General features: G+C 40.6%; 1 protein-coding gene and 1 long non-coding RNA gene across 5 annotated transcripts in view; one reads left to right on the top strand and one right to left on the bottom strand.

The window, feature by feature from the left end:
• Positions 1 to 4,879: 4,879 nt before the first annotated feature.
• LOC310987518 lies at positions 4,880 to 6,208 on the top strand. The gene is made up of 3 exons (XR_014595448.1): positions 4,880 to 5,000; positions 5,407 to 5,530; positions 5,809 to 6,208. It is a non-coding gene; the product is annotated as an uncharacterized lncRNA (long non-coding RNA).
• Positions 6,209 to 9,978: 3,770 nt separating this feature from the next.
• The window catches only part of LOC310987507 (septin-7-like), a 65,775-nt gene continuing 54,999 nt past the window's right edge, over positions 9,979 to 20,754 (bottom strand). For all 4 annotated transcript variants that reach the window (XM_083973803.1, XM_083973804.1, XM_083973806.1 and 1 more), the window contains exons 9-13: positions 16,933 to 16,984; positions 15,678 to 15,803; positions 13,792 to 13,927; positions 13,215 to 13,360; positions 9,979 to 12,419 (exon numbers count right to left, since the gene is read on the bottom strand). In XM_083973803.1, the coding sequence (XP_083829929.1) occupies positions 12,380 to 12,419; positions 13,215 to 13,360; positions 13,792 to 13,927; positions 15,678 to 15,803; positions 16,933 to 16,984 (500 nt within the window). In that variant the 3' untranslated portion in view covers positions 9,979 to 12,379. The remainder of the gene's footprint in view (positions 12,420 to 13,214; positions 13,361 to 13,791; positions 13,928 to 15,677; positions 15,804 to 16,932; positions 16,985 to 20,754) is intronic.

Genomic DNA, 20,754 nt, shown 5'->3' with positions numbered 1-20,754 from the left:
TGTGTTGTGATTTGGTGAGGGTGGATTTGGAGCCGATGAGCAGGGCCTCAGTTTTATAGAGTGCTGAAGCGGAAGCAGGAAGTAACGGCCCCATGGGTCCTCAACTCGGAAAAAGTCTCCATACAGGTGAACAAGAGTCCAAGTTTTATTTCGTGATCCGTCAAAAAAATATGACCTCTACCTGTTTAAAACATCACGTTTCATGCCGAGAAATCAGCAGTTTGTTGTAAAACTTTTGTAGAATAAAATTCAGAAGAATCCGTAACCAGAAAGACTACAGGTCGCGTAGGTGACGTCACACACCAAATGCCGCCCTTTCCCGTGTCAGTTGGTGACGTATTTTTTGTGGGACACCAGATCTGTAGTCCTAGAGCGGTCGTCACACTAAATACATTCTTCTGTTGCCGTTTTACAACAAACTGCTGATTTCTCTACATGAAACGTGATGTTTTAAACAAGTAGAGGACATATTTTTTTCTCATGACACAATTCAATCGGATCACGAAATAAAACTTTGACCCCCATTCATTTACATGGAGACTTTTTCCGAGTTGAGGACCCATGGGGCCGTTCCTTCCTGCTTCCGCTTCGGCACTCTATAGCCGTTGAGTTTCAGGAAGTTCCTGCTCATCCAGCTCTGGATGTCGTCAAGGCCGGTGAGGAGGGAGGTGGGAGGGATGACAGCGGTGGGTTTAGAGGAGATGTAGACCTGTGTGTCATCAGCGTTAGCGTAGCAATGACAATGGACCCCATGGTGACGGAGGAGTGTGCCCAGGGGGAGGAGGTAGATGGTGAAGAGAAGTGGACCCAAGACTGACTCCTGGGGGACACCCAGTGAAACACCCTAACACCCAGACTTGTGGTTCCTTAGTTGCACGAATTGTTGACGGTCAGTGAGGTAGGATGTGAACCAGGAGAGTGCAGCACCACGGATCCCAATACCAGCCAGGCGGTCCAGGAGCGTGGCGGTCCAGGAGTTGGTGTCGAATGCTGTGCTGAGATCGAGGAGAATGAGAATGGTGAGTAGTCCAGAGTCGGCTGCACAGAGGAGGTCTGTAATGGGAAATTTTGGTGTAACCCATTGTATGCTGTACGAGGGTTGTATAACCATGTTAACTAAGTGAACTTCCTTTAGGCACCATTAGCAGCAATTGCTCATGGGAAAGGCCTAAAAGCTCAGACCCTGTCACTCAGATGTGACACTGACGACTGTGGAGGCTGACGAAAGTTTTTCAGTGACTTTAAGGTAGTAGTAGAAATACCTTTGACACTTGGACTACCTGACTGCTCATGACTTTTGACCATAACTGTTGACGAGAATGGTGGGATTATGACTTCTGACATGTACTGCTTTAACCCTGTTACTCTCCTGCCAACAGTGGAAGATGGAAAGCCACATGACCATGTGGCCATCATAATGTCGTTTGCTCCCACAGGCCAGAGTTAAAGGATACTCTACTCAGTACTTTTTGTAGATTGTTCATTTTCAGTAAGTTGGACATATTTGGGTGAATGGAGACGACTTCAGCAGGAAAACCTAAATGATCAGCATTAATTTGTGTTTTTATTTTTTTTTGGTTGAACTGCTGGTACCGACATAACAAATTGCTGTGTGAAAGTTCACATTAACAACATTGACCTTTTCTCTCTAGGTGTTCCCAGGACAGATGCAGCTGCAGTCGCAGCTTCAAGGCTACTTTTGTCTCACGAATTATATGTCCGTTGTTTTTTTTCTCTAATCATAGAGTTGCTATGTCTGCGCTGCCCTGCCACATGAAATGGGTAATTCATTGCCACTGCAATCCTATCGTCTAAATGTTTCTGAAACTTTAGGGGCAATGATTGCTTTCACCCAGGGAGACCACGGCCCAGAGCGCGTGGTTCATAATAACCTCACAGAGGAGCTGCTGAAGATCAACGTGAGTGTTGTGAATTACGAGGGGTCAAGCGTTCGCTCTGGGAATGTTTCCAGGGGAGTGCAGGAGAGGGTCTATCAGGCTTTGCGACCTGGTTGGTGTGGAACATGCTATATAGCTAAACTGTTACCAGCTGTCAGGATTATGCCTGACCTGAATCACTTCCACACTAACTACGACCACTACTACCCACCACACCGGGCCAGGAGAGACACTGACACAGTGCATGAACGAGTCAGCACTGTGGAGTAGATTTTTGGTGCTCTCCTGCCTGGCTATGGTGCAACGAACAATGCATTTAAGATCAATGACATTGCTCTGGACTTGGAAGATCTCACTGGCACAGTGGACACAGGTTTTGGGACACTCACACCGGCCGTGCAGGGCCTCAGCAATGTGGCTCTGCAGAACAGGCTGGCCATGGACATGGTGTTAGCAAACCAAGGGGGGTCTGTCATGTTGTGGGTACTGATTGCTGTACTTATATTCCTGACATTATCTGATAATATGACCCATGTTGTTGCACACCTGAATGACTTGTTGCATTTGCAGAAGAGCCGAGACACGGAAGAGAACGCAGATGGTTGGTGGTCTTGGGCTCTAATGGGTGGCAAGCTACACTGTTGCATCTGTTTGCCCCGGTCCTGGCTGTCCTTGTGGGTCTGAGTGTTGTCTTGTGTTGTGTTGTGCCACTAGTCAGATCATTGGTGACGTCAATGATCTCATCTGCCACTGAACGGTTTGTGCAGATGGAAGAGATGGAAGAGGAGTGGAATCCCCCGTATGGGGATCAGGATGAGCTCCTTTAAGTTTTTCATATTTTCAGTTTATTCATTTATATCTTTTTTTCTGCATTGAGTGATGTTTAGCAATAAGCTGATTTCTTAAAAATACTTAAGTTAGGTTCATCATAGAACACCATGTTTTGATTCTCATGCATTGCTAGATGTGTGATTTTTGATGTTGTTGCTTATCTTTTACAGTGAGATTTTGTCAATGGATATGATTCCTTTGAAGTGGTGATTTTGATTTTTCATGTGATAGTGTTTTTGCTTTTTCCTGTTTTGATATGACTACGTCATTACAGGGGTGATTTCCAAAACACTTCAGTTTTATACCTTTTGATAACTTTGTATCTTTTCTAATCATACCGTTACTTTGATTTATCTTTCCACATATTATTTGAAGTAGATTAGTTATGTAGTAGAATATGGGATTTTTTCCTCATTATACAGTATCAGAGGTTTTTCCCCTTTCTTAGGTTGAGTGCAGCTAGACGGATGAGTCTTTTACCCTCCTCTTGTCAAGTGAGGGGGGGGGGGATTTCTGGCTCCTCTGTTCCTGTGGACTGTGTTTCTCTGCCCGGGGAGAACATGGGGTAGATAATTACAAAATTTCCTATTATTATGGTTTAGCGTAAAAATGCTAAAAAGAGTGGAATGTAATGGGAAATTTTGGTGTAACCCATTGTATGCTGTACGAGGGTTGTATAACCATGTTAACTAAGTGAACTTCCTTTCACCTTGTGGAAAGTGGTACCCAGCTAATCCCTTTGATGATACCTGTATGACATGCACCAGACACAAATCACTGAATCCACACAGAGCTCTGACTCTGACTGTGTTAATTTACAAGGGGAGTTGTGTCCTGGCGGTGAAGCCAGGCACAGCTACCAGTGCCATATATTTTGTCTGCTGTTCAATGTGTTTTGGGAACTATAAAGATAGCGCCCTGAGAACGTCTTCAGGGCACTCACTCACTGACTGTACTCCTGTTCGGTTGTGTTTGTGTGACTCCATTCATGAATGCCTTTTAATAAAACTCAAGAAAGACAGTGGACGTGTTCAGTCATCCTTTTTAAATAAGGAACAACATTTTTTGCCACCACAGGTCGCTGGTGGTTTTGAATAGGGCTGTTTCAGTGCTGTGTTTTGGACGGAAGCCGGATTGGAAAGTTTCATGGAGATTGTTTGTGTCGAGGTGGGACTGTAGTTGTGCGGCAACCACCCTTTCAAGTGTTTTGGAAACAAAGGGGAGGTTGGAGATGGGCCGGTAGTGGTTGAGGTCAGCTGGGTCAGCAGCACGTTTTTTCAGGATGGGTGTGATGGCAGCCAGTTTGAGAGTGGGGGGCACAGTGCCAGTAGTGAGGGAGGAGTTAATTATGTTGGTGATCATGGGGGAGATGGATGGCAGACATGCTTTGACAAGGGAGGTGGGAAGAGGATCGAGATGACAGGTGGTGGTTTTGGCTTTATGGATGAGTTCGCAATGGTGTGTTATGGTGTTGGTTTTAGAGTTGAAGAAGTCCAGGAACGCAGTGCACTGGTTGGTGGAAATGTCTGGAGGGAGGGTTTCAGGAGGCTGAGGTAAGTGGCTGACTGTTGAGAATATATACGTACATAAAGAGATTCATACAGGTCAGAATCTGTTTACAGCATTTCCTTCCATGTGTGTTGGGCCTATATTTCGCCAATTGAAGAGCTCATTTTCGCCAGTTTATAGCCTTGACTTATGTTGGAAGTGTATTAGATACCTTCATAAGGTGATGTTTAATGATAGGGGTAGGCTACTGGAGGAATGATGTGTAAATGCCTATTATCAGGCCCTTAATCAATTGTTCCTGTCAAAAAAACGGTTATTTAGTGCACCCAGTGAAGTGTTAGGATATTTATAACAAAATACTGATTTATCTGAAAATAAAGCATTCAAAGTGACGAAAGATGTTGTGATGCTCTTAGTATTTTCAGTCATTTTTAGTTCAGTCAATGTGTTAAAAGTGTTGGTGTTTTCTTCCTGACAGAGACTTGTAATTTTATTTGATCATATCTTGAATGTATTGACAGTGTATAGAGGTTGAGCAAGACTGGTGTGGTTTTGGTGTATGATTCGATCACTCCTCCTCAAACTTCCTGTTACCTAATATGGCAACTAAACCTTTCTGAATAAGCAGACTGTATAAGATGCAGAAAGACAGTCAGTGATCACTAGAACATCATCAGCTCCACACTGAAGACATCATGAGGATCTTTACTGGGGGAATGATGCTGATGCTGCTGATCACTGTTCACCACTGCACTGCCATGCGTAAGTCTGTAACTGCTTGGAAAGAAGCTCTATGTTACTAATTACAAATCCATAGTAGACTTCAAATGATGTGTAACTGTACAGACTGTTGAAACTGATATATTCATAACACTGTTCCAGCAGAGGTACAGTCGGTCAAAATTTCTGTAGATTATGAACAAAACTGAAATGTATTCATTTTAATGTACACATGGATTTATGACATGACTTACTTGATATACAGTTTTGCTATTACAGTACAGTATAGCCTAATCATAAATCTTTTATTTTAACACGTGGTGCCAGGAAGTTACAGCTTGAGAGGAGAATATCACTAAAAGATCCATGTTTGTTTGTTTGTTTTTTATTATTATGATTATTATATCATAATTCATTTATTTTTTTCATTTTATTTATTTATTTGCAGTGCATGGACCAAACGTGATGTCACCTGCAACATGCTGCTTTCGATTCTATCCCAAAAAGATACCAACATCGCGCATTATGTCCATCACCAAAACTCACAACAGATGCTCCGAAAAGGCCTTTGTGTGAGTCTGAGCTTCTCTCTAACGAAAGACACACGCACACGCACACACACACACACACACACACACACACACACACACACACACACACACACACACACACACACACACACACACACACACACACACACACACACACGCACACACACACACATGCACACACTTATCACTAAACTAAAACAAAACAGGGCTGACATTTTACAGTAAAGTTCTATACAAGTCGTAAATTCTGAATACTGACTGAGTTTCCTCTCTCTCTCTGTGTGTGTGTCTCTCTGCAGAGTCACCACTCCCGCTGGAAAGATTTGTGTGAGCCAGACCCTGGAGTGGGCCATGACGGCTTTCAACCAACAGCAAGTCTCCCAGAATCCGTCTTTGAATGAGTGAAAGCCCTCATCATCCTCGGTGAGGAGCTGCAGCCACTCAACCTCTGCTCTGCCTAGCATGAACAACCAGCATTATATTTTAATTTTTGCATTACGCTGAGTCATTTTTATGCAACTTGTTAACCATTTTATGATAATTGCCACAGTTGCTTGATCTCTCTGACTTTTAATCATTAAAGCTTCACTTCATAAAACAGACTGAGTTCATGTTCCATCTCACAGTAGATGTAAATGGCACATCACTGCAAAAGAGCTACTGTGTTGGTGTTACAGATGGTGTTAGAGATAAAAAAAACTTTACACACTTTACAATAAGGGTCCCTTAATTAATGTTAATTAGTACATTATTAAGCATTAATATATAAACTAATGTGTTAATTATGCTGAGTAATGCATACATATAATGACATTATTCAACTTTTAAATGTATTAACTAATTTTGAGTAGTAAACATGAATTAACTGCTTACTAATAGGCTACATTAATTAATGTGTTTCCTAATCCTAATACATAATAATGAGTGTTAATATATCTGTAAACAGTTAATTCATGCTTAATAATGTACTAACTAACGTTATTTAAGGGACCCTTATCGTAAAGTGTTACAGAAGATTCATACAGTTCAGAATCTGTTTAAAGCATTTCCTTCCATGTGTGTTGGGCCTACAGTATGTTTCCTTAATAAAATAGTTTATAGCCTTGCCTTATACTGGAAGTGTATTAGATGCCTTTAATGATATTTAGTTTGAAGATCCTGAGTGCTGCCACAATATATGAAATGGTTTTGTTATTTTATGATAATTTCCACAGTTGCTTGCTTGTTCTCTCTGACTTTTAATCATTAAAGCTTCACTTCATAAAACAGAGTTTTCTTTTCTTTTTTGAGTTGATGTGTCCTTCTCACAGTAGTTGTAGCTCACTACAGAGCTGCTGATCTTTAGTTCATCCCACACTCAGACCTTTGTGGGCCGCTGTAGAGAGATATACTGTATAATGAGAACGGAAAGAGGACCACAACAAAATGCTTTGAAGTGTCTGAAAGAGCAATAAAGATCAGCGTGGTTCTTATCAATACACCCATCACAAACAGGAAACAAGTGTCACAGCCCCCCTTTGTCTCTTTTATTTTTTCATTTTCAAACATGAATCATAATAGACAAGCATCAAATAAGTACAAATGCTCCTGAGGAGCCCTTTTTAGCTATAAACACAGCGTTAGATGAGCTGACTCGCCCTCAAGCCATCTCCAATAGTTTAAATCATTTGACACGTTGTTGGATGCCTTCAACCGAGAGAAGGACCATACATGCCCTTCGGCATACTGTCTGAGAAAACACAGTGCATGGAGAGATCAAAGTCAGATCCATGCACCACCTCCACCCCAGTCAGTGTCCTTTGTATAAAGGATGCAGAAAATGCTACAGGTTGCGGTGCAGAGGAATGAAAGGCACATGTAAACCCCATGTTTTGAAAAACTGAAATGTAAAATCTGTGGAGAAGTACAAAACAGATCAGACGTACCAAAAAGTATTTTTTTTTGTCTTTTATGACTTTGAAATGTACACAGATGACAGGTGTGCACGAAAACTGTAATCAGCGTCAGATGGAGGGTGTGGGCTGCGTCCTGCGTTTCAGCAACCCCACATATCGCAAGTCGTGTTCATAGTGCACAATTCAAAAGAATTCAACAGGTACCAAATTCTCAACGCCGGTAGCTCTCGGGATAAAACTCTCCCTTATTTTTTTTTTTTTTACCGAACTGGATTTTCAACAAAAATTCTCAGTGTTTTTTTTCGGCCATGACTGATGTGTTATGATAGGCAGCCGACCATCCTGAAGCTGTGAGAATCTTGACACAATACAGGCATCATAAAAATATGATTGTGATGTTTCTGAGTCAGAATGTTTTCTACAAAGGTAGATACAGTTGCACCATTGGCTTGGACAGTAACTGTAGCAACACATGCTTTCTCTCCTGTCTAAAACTGAATCCACTTGATAGCCCTTGTCAAGAGCAACCTGTACTTTTTGCAACTGTGCTTCATGAAAAGTGCCCTCACCATTTAAGTTTGCATAGAGTGGGTAGATGAGAAATGCATTCTGATATGGTAAAGGGCTTTCTTTCTTTCTTTCTTTCTTTCTTTCTTTCTTTCTTTCTTTCTTTCTTTCTTTCTTTCTTTCTTTCTTTCTTTTTTTTATTTAACAGTCAATTTAGATATTCTCACCAAGCCCCCCTGGATTTTAAATTTAGCTTGACCTTGTCTTTGTAATGGAGAGGGAAAGAACTGTACAGGTTTTGAAAAGTGTTGTCTACCTTCACCTGGGGTCAGGGGTCATTTCATACTCTTGTGGTAACTGTTTGTGTTGTTGGCTGTAAAATACCTTGTTTTCAACCTGCGATTAAATCACTCGACCACTAGTTGCCCCCGTTGGCAAAGTGTTATCTCTGTTTCTTCATCAGGCTCTTAAAATTTGTGTTGAAAAAAATCCTTTACCAGAGTCTGTAACTTTTCAGAGCTCTGACTCTCTAGCAAAAGAGATTCAAAGGCCCTGACAACCCTGGGGGCTGATTTCCTCTTTAAGGCCTGTATGTAGGCTTTTGCCTTTAATTGCAGTTGAGAGAGACAAGAAATGGGGAGGCAGAGAGAGGGGGAAGGACATGATGCAGCTAACGGCCACCAGTCAGGATATGATACTGTAGGTCGCTGTCTGCTCTACCCACTGAGCTAAACGACGTCCCATGTAGGCCAATCTGAAAATGCATCTATTAAGGTCAAGAGATAACTGTAACTGTCATTGTGTTTGACCAAAGCCTATCGCGAAGATTGGCCTGAAATTGAACCAGAGGTCATCGGTCATCATCGGTACATATTTCTTTAACCCCTTGATCTCGGATCTCTCTACTCCAGGATTTGGTGGTATTCAGGGTGGTGGGACTGATAGGAAAGGATAGGATAGGATATGATGGGATGGGTCCGAGGGAACTGGAGTTAATCATTTGTCATGAAACCATTGTTTGTGATGACTGTTGTTCCTGTTTGTTTCTGTGCTGTTTGTTGGTGGCAGCGGCAGAGATAGAAGTGTGAACACACACTTCACGCTTAGCTCAGCAACATAGAGATAGATAGAGATAGATAAGTTTATTGGTCACATGCAAAGCTAAAACCAAGGTTAAAAAACAGTGCAGTGAAATGCAAAAAAAAAACAAGCTCTCGACTGTACCAATGAAACACAAAAGTAAAAAAAAAAAAAAAAAAAAAAAATCATACCTCACACCCTCACACACGCACATTTTAAAATAAAACAATTGTAAAAACATCGCTCTCAGTAATAAATAAACTAAGATAAAAATAAATATAATAAATAAGGAAGCCCATAAGAGTCCTTAAAACCATGGCATGTTCATAAGCCTCGACATCAGCTGCCACACACAACACAGGGAGTCTGTTCTTGGTAAAAAGATTCAGAGTGTATCTTTTGTTTTGTAAGTAAAGTAAATATATATATATATATATATATATATATATATATTTTTTTTTTTACATATACTTACTTAAATGTGTCTATTATTTTCATTATTAATTAATTTCTCATTCAAAAACATAACTAAAATCTCCACATGTGGCAGAAATGAAAATATATATACATCACTATCTATACTTTTTCATGCCTGTGTCATATTCAGATTCAATATGTTAATTTTATGGGATATTGCTGGTGTCTGCGTATTTTTGCCCAAGTGGTATCAGACAGTGTGTCTGCTTTATGCTTATCTATGCTGACACTTCTGGTTTACACCACTGACCACACTGTCCTAGTCTGATGCACTGTGGTGCAGGACTTCACTTTACATTGAAATGAGTCATTCTGTTCTCAGGAGTCCCATCACACCATGATGCTGCTACCAACATGCACCACCGTAGTTGTGAATAGCTCTGAAAACATATCTTGACTATTGTGGCTTTTGTATAACTTCAGATGTGTGTCGATATCTGTAAGAGTGAATCTTAAAAAAGAGGACCTGCACTCGGTTTTAAAGCATAACCTTGTCAACTTTATTTTATTAACCATGTACAGAAGAGAAGCAGAAAACAGTGTACATATATAAAAAAAGAAAATATTACAAAAAATCCACCTAAACTTAAATCTTAACTTGGTGTTATTGGAAGGGCGAGTGGTTCACAAGCACTTGAAAGAAAAATTCACTTTTTTTTTTTTTTTTTTTTAACTCATAGGACAACAGAATCTCTTTTCTCTGGACTTAAAGAGAAAATCTAGCATAATGGATTAGTCCTGAGAAGGTGTACTCATTGGCATAGATGTATACAATATATATGTGTGTGTATAAATGTATGGACATGTATTCATGAGGAGTTTTTGATAATAGGTTCTGTTCAGAGTACAAGTTCTGTTGTTAGTCCTGGCAGAAAATATTCTGAAAAAATAAGAAAACTCAAGAACAAAAGGCCACTGAGCAGCCTCTGCTATGTACACAATATACGGATTTCCTTCTCGAACAAATCCAAACAGGCAATATTTACGCTGAAGGTTTCAGGTTTGTCCCTTTAGCATTTTGCTGTCAACGCAGGCAGTCTGAAAAACTATACTAAAATAACAATGAATCTATGAGTTATTTAAGAAAACTACAAGGGAAGGAGTCACTCTTCAACCGTGCATAATATTATTAATATCATCATCATCATCATCATATGAAAATAAAACATGACTACTCTTGGAAAGGTTTATTGAAGGATGCCACTTTTCTGGCTGTGTATTGGCTCAGACCTGGACTTGATGGGAAAGTGAAGGGTTTGTTGTGGAATGATGTAAAGTTACACTTTTTTTTACCTTCTCCAAACAGCTGCACTGGATGGGGATCCAGGGAAGAAAAAAAAAGAAAGAAAGATTGAATCCATTGTTTTTGATGATCTGTCCCTTTGGTCACAAACATGTGGACATGAGGGTTCAGGTCTATGACAACACCCATCACTTACATCACGATATAAAACATCTTTGTCACACTGTCACCTGTTAAGTTGTAGACACCAACGAGGCTTTTTGCATATCGTCTACTCAAAAAAAGGGAAATACACACTGCAATAACAATATTCTGCTGTTGTTAGACAAGATGCTCACCATCTCCTCCTCTCTCCTCCTGCGTTGCTGAGATCAGCATCTACCACTTTCATGAAACACACCTGCTCATACTCATACACTGCACTGTAGATCCTGTCTAAACCCTGCCCAGGCTCAACACCTTTTCAAAAGAGGATTAAAAAAAAACAACCTTTACAAACAGTTTGTGATCCTAAAATTGAATTGACAAATGATTACCTGTTAACTATTTAATGTCCTCTGTTGAATGGTCTTTATGTAAAGGTGAGGCGGGAGTCGACGGTACAAAGACATTTTCAAGTGGTTCTGTTGACTTTTCTTCAAAAGATGCATTTGTTTTAGGACGATGAACTCCTTATGGGACAATAAGCTCTGTAAGCACACATACTGTCTTACAGTAATAGTATTTGTACCATTGACTACACTTATCGAGCTCCTCACCTTCATTAAGTCAGAATAAATGAGCTGCCAGGGGGAAGCAAAGGCCCAGTGTGGGGAAACTACAAACTAGGTGGAATAGCTACTGTCTGAGTAGCATAAGCAACGTTCCTGCTCGGCTAGTGTGTCGCTAATTGTGTGTTACTAATTAACTACCTGTTAATGACCTGTCTGAGAAGACAGGCTGATTTCACAGAGTCACTTTTTTAGTGTGACCTGGCCTTATTTCTTTATTCCACGTGACTTCATCCTCCGCAGCTGCCACCTGGTTCCCTTCACTCACGTACACTCTCCCTTCTCCTGACACTCACACAGACACAGCTCTTATGACCGAGTGTCAAAGCGTTAACACTTGTGTTACAATTTTGAGAACGATTTAAAAAAAAAAATTGAGGAAGGAAATGGTATGTCTATCTGCATATCTACCAATATCTAGAGAACATACGACGACTACATGTGTACAAATGGCTATGCATGGTCCCTGCCATGTGTTTACTCAGCACTGTACGCTCAGAGGAACTCGGGCTTCTCCTCTTTGTCAGGAAATATAGGAAAATAGATTTTCACAAACACATGCATTCCTCAAGAAAATGAAAAAAAAAAAACGTCTCAACAAACACAGTAAGACCCTGCAGAGAGACAAGCACGTGGGCGTCTGCATGTGTCGACATGGCTGAACGGTGGCGTCCATGTCACATGTGGTGCAAGTTAAATGTAACACAGGGGAATGTTATGGAATGGGTTGAGGGTTTTATCTTGTGTGTGTTCGTGTGTGTGTGTGTGTGTGTGTGTGTGTGTGTGTGTGTGTGTGCGCGCGTGTGTGTGTTCTGAGGGCCACAGTAGACGTGAGCTTCAGGGAAGATGAGGAAAAAATGAGTTTGTGTTAAACTGAAGGAACAGGTTGTGTCTCTCTTCAGAAGATTTTTCCTTTCTTCTTGTTCTTTTCCATCGTCCTGTGTGAGAAACAAGAGTGTAAAAAAAAAAACATTACTTCATTATCATCATTACCACAACAGAGAGGAATGAAATATCCTCATTCTATTGTTAAGTCATCTAAAGCCAATGGGATATTTATTATACATAAAAGCAATAAAAGTGAAAAACCAACTAACACGGGCAAACATTCTTTATATTCACTGTAAGGTTCCTGTATGAATGAAGTGGAGATTTTGTTATTGTTGTAACTGGTAACCTTTAGATGTCAGTGAAGGTAACACAGGGTTCCTACACATTTGAAATTTCCAAATTCCATACTTTTTCCAGACTTCTGGGTAAAAAAATTTAAATAATTTGTGATATTTGAGTAAATAGTTGTGCATTATTGAATTTAATCATTTGTTTTCATCATTCTGAATGTGTATGCCATTATGTAACCAAATAATTTTCAGGAGATTGTAGCTATAGGTACAATAGCGCATACAAAATAATTAATCCAGATAACTTCAGATAAGACCAAACCCAGATAAGTATTAAGATAAATATATTTCCATACAATAATTTCCATTTTCCATACTTTTCCAGACCTGGAAATGTATAAAATCTAATTCCATACTTTCCATACTTGCGTAGGAACCCTGGTAACAGATTCTGTAACTGCATGGTTCAAATAGGTAACAAATGTATTAATAAGGAAATACAGCTCCAATAAGATTTAGCATCCTGTCAAACATCAGATGAACAAATCCAGTGTTTGGTGGGTTAAGGGGCGGCTGATCACTCAGCTACTTAAAAGTGGGAGCGTCACTAACTTGGAGGCGTCCAGCTTCTGCTGCTCCAGGATTCTCTGCTGGGCCTCCCAGTTGATCTTCTCGTCCTCAAACACTCGTCTCTTCTCCTCCAGCTCTTTGTACTGGGCCTCCAGGTTCCTTTTCATCTGCTCGTGGCGTCGCTCCAGCTGAGGGCGAAAACGTTTTATATGTTCAGTCTCAAACATTCAGCTCGTGTGCTGAAGTCGGCTGCACATGAACCCTGAAAAATACTGGTTGGCTGAAGCAAAACATTTAACTTGAGGTCTATAGCACGAGAAGAGCTTTCAATCACAATCCACTGTCTTCATCTGCACACGTCTACAGTCAAACTGGTGAAGAAAGGTGCATTTTTATTAATTACACCGATAACCAGAGCTCCAGACTCAGATCGCCTTAACCTTCAGGTTAGTTTTTATTAAAACCTGCATCATAGAACCAGGTTAAAACACTACTGAAAATATAGTAGATTGAGTAAAAATCAGCTTTTAAGTCTTGATTCCAGTACTTTAATGGTGCTACTGTCCACCTGAAAAAACAAAGAAACAAAAACATGGACCCACTGATCCTCAAAACTTACCTCAGCCTCTGAATCCTTCAGTTTCTGCTTCTTCTCCTTCACCTTCATTTCAAAGACTTGCTCCATCTCTGCCTCCATCTTCTTCATCTTCATCACATGCTCCCTGCGCTCCTCCTCCATCTGCGCCAGTGGACTCCTGTTGACCAGGGAAATCATTTTTCTTTTAACAAAAAAAAAACAATATAGCACTAATTTTCATAAAGACAAATCATATTAATGTGACATTATTAGGGAAGTCACGATTACTTGTTTTCACAATTAATCGCGGTATTAAACACCACAATTAATTTATCGCTAAATTCCTAAATACCGTCACTTTCCAAAAAAGATTATGTCAGAACCATCATGTGCGCCAAAGTAAAGGTGAATGCAAAGATACTGGTCAAGTTACTTAATGTAACATTGAATCGGTAGGAATTTAAAAGTTTGCACGTCATTTGTAATTAAAAAAAAGATTAAAATAAACTTAAACACTTGGTAAAGATGACAATTAATTCCCCTGGGGAATATAATTGGTCCTTTATTAATAGATACTTAAAATATTTTGTGTAAATAAATAGCTTCGTAATTATTTAGACTATATTTGATTTTACACATACTACATAGTGTTGGGAAATTAATTAATGCATAATAATCGTGATAATCGTAATACCGTGATTATTTCTCTGACAATAATCGTACCAAGAAAATCTATAATCGTGACATCCCTAGACATTATCCAAATCCAAAGTGAAAAAGAAAGGAGAGATCGAATATCAAAATAAATAAATGAGTGAATGAACAATGAAATAATATCAAATGAAAATTAAGTGCAGATTTTACATTTTGAGCCTAGAACCAGCTGCTCCTCTCAGGTGACATCTTGGTTTATTACGGACCTTACAGAGTATGAACTATCAGTGTGAAATTTGGTCAGAATTGCTGTGTGAAGTCTTGAGTTATGGCTAAAACTGTTTTGTGAGGTCACCGTGACCTTTGACCTTCAACCACCAAAGTTTGTCCTTGAGTCAGAGTGAATAAGTTCTGGAGGCATTGCTTTCACCAGACCAAACCAGTGTTCTGTGAGGTCACTGGCTGTCGCTGGTACTTGGACATCTATTTATTTTTTTATTTTTTTGTTATCATTTCTTATATCTTTACATTACGTGTTATTACTTAAGCCCAAGTCTGAAAGAGAGAGAGAGGGGAGCTGGATGAACTCAATCCTCCACAGAAGCAAGGAGCTGATATAGATATAGATAGATGACAAGGCCAAGTGGACTGGGGACAGTGGTCATCAGAAGTGGACGTGAGACAGAAAACACTAAATTGCAGGGTTTTCCCCAGTAGGACCACCAGCTGTGGGGCTTTCTCTGGTGAGGTGATGTATGGGCATTTCCCATTTGGTAGAAAAGTTCAATTTAGTTTCACTTTATTGTCCCCTGGGGGATATTAGTTTGGAAGTCTGAGTACTTCCTACTGGATCATTTCCCCTCCAAGCAGAGGAGCAGCGGCTATACACTGAACTACACAGCAGCAACACCAAAGAGGTGACACAGGCGGAAACTGTCTAGATTAGCTCAACAATGACTGAATGTCCTCCAAGAGTTTTTTTTTTGACGATTAGAAATCTCAAAGGTGACGTCAGTTCTTTAACACTGTTTCCTGATTCCAGACTCTATTTCAAACCACAGGAAATCCGCTGCACATTTCTCACACTGGCCTTGTTTCTCTTCAGAAACAAGAGGGGTACTGTGGTTAAAGCCGGCATTACTAGAACAGTGTCACCCGGTGGTCGTCCAGGTCAGCAGGCTGGGCCCTGAGTCTTTTACTGTAGCAACAAGATGGACTGGAGTGTTTCAATGTCTAAAAGATCTGTGTCATGTGATTAATGAGCAAGGCCGTACTTAGTGAGCTGTCCCTTGGTCTTGGAAGTGTCCACTCCGTTACAGGTGACGGCAGCCAGCTTCTTACTGCGGTAATTCTCGTAGTGGACATTGTTGGTGACATCCTTCAGATCCTGCATGTGGGTCCTGTGGAAAAGAAAAGAAATGAATCATGGAATTCAGAACAAAACTAAACCTACCAACGCATTTGACAAGATTAGCTTCATTCACCTTATTTATTAGTTTAAAAATCTATCAATAGTTTATTCAACACAGTAGCAGTAACCAGGAGATGGTGAATGACTAAATATCAAAATACCACATTGTAGATCTAACTTTGGACAATCAGCTTCCTCTGAATCACACCACCTCCTCAAATCAAACCAACCACAGATATACATTTTTTTTCAAAGGTTAACTACAGCTACAAGTAAACAAGAGCTGTACTCACTTCTAGCCACTTGTATCTGTTGTTAATTGCCTTTGACTCTTTACCTGCTTGTTGAACTGTTGGTGGTATCTAATCTAATTGTAGGGTATTATCAACTCTTTGTAGTTGACGTTTTTTGTATCATCTGTGTTTAGCCCTGTGTTTTTCAAGCTTGGGGTCGGGACCCCACGTCGGGTCGCCTGGAATTCAAATGGGGTCGCCTAAAATGTCTAGTAATTGATTAAAAGAAATTACTGATAAAAGCATTTTTTCAACTATTCTTTTTAAAATTATGATTAAAACACCACACACAATCTTAAACAACTGTATTCTATACTTTCACTTTCTCAAATATACATTTGAGTTCTAATATAATGCAGCATATAAAAATATCTGAGCTGGCGCATCTTGATTGACGGCTGCGATCACAAGACTGCACATGATCGCAGGGTCGCCAGAAATTTGGGATGTCAAAATGGGGTCATGAGCCAAAAAAAGTTGGGAACCACTGGTTTAGCCGGACTTTCCAGCCATCCTGTTCACTGGTCTGACTTTATTATTTTATTTTATTTTGATTCCTCTTATTAGTTTCACATGTCTTGCTTTTATTGAACCGTTGATTTATTATTGATTGCATTTTATTCCAACTTAAATGCATTTGATTAACTGTTTGTGGTTTCAACCTACTTGATAATTCAGGCTTTATGCAGCACATTGTGTTTTTACTGGGAATGAGATGTGCCAAAGCAATAAAATATTTCACGCTCAACAAAAACTGTTTCATTCATCACAGGATTTTAAATGTGTGTGTGTTCCTGAGTTAAAGTTTGTGTGAATGTCTCTCACCTGATCAACATGTTGCGCAGCACGGTGAAGTCGCAGTGTTCCCCGTTCTCCACTGAAACACACAGGGAGAGATAGGAGAACAGAGAGGGAGGAAGGAGGAGAGACACGAAGACACCACAAGTTATTACACACCACCACTCCTCAGAGGAATCATCAGAGCAATGGTCAACTGGTCTGAGGAGAAACTGAACTAGAAACGAACTGCAAGCATCGATATCTGAGCATCTACAGAGGTTTGTCCACACATCACAACAGAGCTTCACAGGTGCTAAAATAACTGAAATCAACTCTGAGTAAATGTCTGTCAGTATGCTGTGGTTGTTGTCAGGCTATGTGTTCACGTACAGAGGCAGTCCCAGTAGTAACACTGTGTTACTGCGTTTGTGGTGAGTAAAATCAACTCAACAGTAGTGTATGTTATTTACATAGTAGTCAAATCAGACAAACAGCATAAGTTAAACGCAACCAAGTAAACATCAGTGTTACTAGTCTCAAAAGAAACACACATATCACACTACAAAATGTTAAGTTCATTCATTCATTCATTAGAGGAGGGGGATGCTGAGAGCGAGGGGCTTTCAGTGTTTAAAGCAACAGAATAAAAAAGGCAGATAACACTATCAGCTGGAGCAGCACATGGACAGAGACAAGCAGCAAAGGGAACGGGACGTCAGGCCATGATCACATAGGATGGTTTTCACATGATGCGCTGAAACTTCACACCGTTCTCGTTCAATTTAGGCTTCAACAAACTGCTGCCAGCCACAGCCAGGCAGCTACTTCCACAATCATTTTCTAAGACATGTTTGTACCTTAAAGGTGTACAGAAATGGCCGTTTGTCCTGTTTGTCACGCCGAGTTGTCACAAGCTGCAACACGAGTTTACCCGAGTAAGGAAAACTAATTTGATTGGTCGTTATCGAGCTGGCGGGATATTCAAAGCTTGGGGCGAGACCGAGCTCCGTGTGTGTGTGTGTGTCTCAGACGTTTGATTGACGGATCCAATATCAGTGGCTGATGAATCGTGTGCAGGCTGACGTATAATCCGTGTGCCTGCATTATCCAATGCGAAAAAAAAAATACACACTTTCATCCCGGATTTACTCAAAAATAGAATTTTGCACAAAGTTTGGCCTACAACGTCTGATAGATGAGTTATTACACTAATTTTATGACCCAGAGTGGGCTTAAATTCAATTTTCTTTTCTGTACACCTTTAAGGAAAGAAAATATTAAATTCCAAGAGTCAAGTCTTAAACTTGGGAGTAAATTCATAATATTTCAAAAAAAAAATTATAATAGTACTGTGGGAATAAAGTTGTAATTTTTGGATACAGTACGTGTTTTGAAGAAGAAATATGAGAAGCTTTAAAACAAAGAACATGAAGCCTCCTGTGAAGTTCTGCATCAGTACAGGTTTCATAAATAAGGAGATACTTCATCTTTTACCTCATCAACATCAAAACAACTTTGCATATTCATTTCTTGTAAAATAACAACTTTCTTCTGCCCTATAATACGGTCCTAGTACTCTGTTCTCTGGAACAGACTGTGGATCCAAAACTGTGTTTGTGTGGTGACCTTGACCTTTGTCATCAGGTTCTGTAAATGTACTTTTAAAATCAAGTAAAAAATCTGACTTTAAAACTGTCACTTGTATTGGTGTGATATCTGAGCAGGATGCACTGTGACTCAAGTCATGGAGCTGTGGACTTTGTCCAGTTCTGGCCAACATGAGCCAGTGGTCCTACTCGACCAAATAAGGCTGTAGCAGTAGAACCAATGTAGCAGTGTACTGAAACAGGTAGGCTAAATGTAGTATTATTGCTAAGAAACTGTGGCAGGAAGGGATTCAACAGCAGCAGACAGGACATCTGCAGAGGAGAGGAGCGACACCAACAGTCATATCACTTCATCTTGTATTTCTCAGAGCTGGATGTGTAAAACACTTGCTGCTACAGAAGCAACATGTACGAGGCCCATGGGATTGAAAAGTAAAATTACGGCCATAAAACCACAGAGATCTGATCCACTTCATAATGAAAAGCTTTAAAGGGATACGCCAACATTTTCTATTCGTGTCTTGCCTCATTCCCGAGTCCATGACAAGCAGATAGACACCATCCTTGTGGTGTTTTATTTTGTGAAAGTAACTGGAAATGCGTTGGTCACAACGGCTAGCTTGAGTAGCACCAAATTCGTCCGAACAAAATTGTAAACAGCTGGTATTTAGACAAATTAACGACACACTGCTGATCTAAACGGCTACTTTCTGGCCTAAAAATGTTTGAAATGTGGATAAAGTGATATATTTACAGAGTTTAGAGCTAAAATGAAATCAGCTTCTGACTGCTGATTTGGGCTCGGGTAGGAGGCAGGCTAACACTACCTATGCACTTCCAGCGTTCGAGCTAAGCTAATTACGGGCGATACGGATCTCCCTTGTTACTGCACGCACAGTTGAAAGGATGGTGTCTATCTGCTGGTCATGGACGCGGGAGTGAGGCAAGACATGAAAAAAAAATGTTGGCGTATCCCTTTAATGCAGCTTTAAATAAGAAATAATTAGCTCAGTACTGCTGAGTCTTCATCTAACCTCAGTGGCTAATATGTTGCAGCCAACAGGACACAACAGGATCTTAGTGCATATTTTGCACAAGCTGCTGTTTGCCACTTGACTACGATGAGAGTGATACACAACGAGAATGACAATCGTTGAGGCTCACAGCTGAATGTGTGCACTGGAGCAGGGGAAAAAACACTCCTATCTGATCACAGCCCGTCACTGTTGGATCCACAGACGCCACATAGTTAGAACAAACAGGAGGTCTTGGTCGGACAACAGTAAACACAACCAGTCTTCTTCAACATTGCACAGTTAGATGATTGTGAGTCCTCATCTCAACAACAAAGACATGGTTACACGGTCAGATGGGATTTTGGTAAAAAGAAAAAAAAAAAAAAAGGACTGATAATCTCTTGTAATGGATGTGTGTGGTGGATCTCAACCTCCTCTTCATCATCAAATACGTAGCTCCCATTGGTTAGCCTTCCCCGAATGGCAGTCAATCGTCATCAGGGGAGCGAATAAGGAGGACACCTTACCATTGATGAAACTTAAGAAGTCCCGCCCCTTGGCATCCCAAGCCAGCCATTCACCTCCTGTCTCTTCTAGAGGGGGCAGCTCTGACGGAGGGGGGGAGGGGTATGGTTTTTCAGTTACTGTCTGTGCCCAGCGGAGGGGGAGGGGCTAAATCTGGGTCTGGAGCAGCTGGGTATATTATGGCTCAGACCTGGCCCGGTTTGGACCCGGAACCAATCCCATGTTCAGCCCAGATTTGGCCCGGATCAACACCGTTGCCTGCATGTGTCCAGGCTAACTGGCTTAAGAGGCTTGTAGAGGGAGTGCGGTTATTGGAGGGGGAGTTATATGAGGATCTATGCATGACCAGCTGTGGACAGTCTCAATGAGGGAACAAGTAGAGGACCTACGTGAGGGTCAAGGATCATGGGAAAAATAAAAAGGGACACAGCTAACTGTAAATATCTTATTTGTTGATGAACGGCAGAAAAAACCTGATGCATACTTCAGTTTCATGCGTTTAATCCACATCACTTCAGTTTGTGTCTGTCAATCAGCGAGATCTGGACATTAGAGTCTCCATTCATCAGGTGTTTTGAGCCGGAGAGCCTGATCTACCAGCAGAGTTTATTTAGGCCATGATGATGATGAACTGCATTGGTTTGATGAATCAAGAGCAAACAACTGTTTATTTGAAACATGCAACAAGTGTGTATTAAGTATGCAGGAGTTCTTGTGCA

Source organism: Trachurus trachurus (genome assembly GCF_905171665.1).
Source record: "Trachurus trachurus genome assembly, chromosome: 6".
NCBI lineage: Eukaryota > Metazoa > Chordata > Actinopteri > Carangiformes > Carangidae > Trachurus > Trachurus trachurus.
This window is presented reverse-complemented; position numbering and strand designations above follow the sequence as displayed.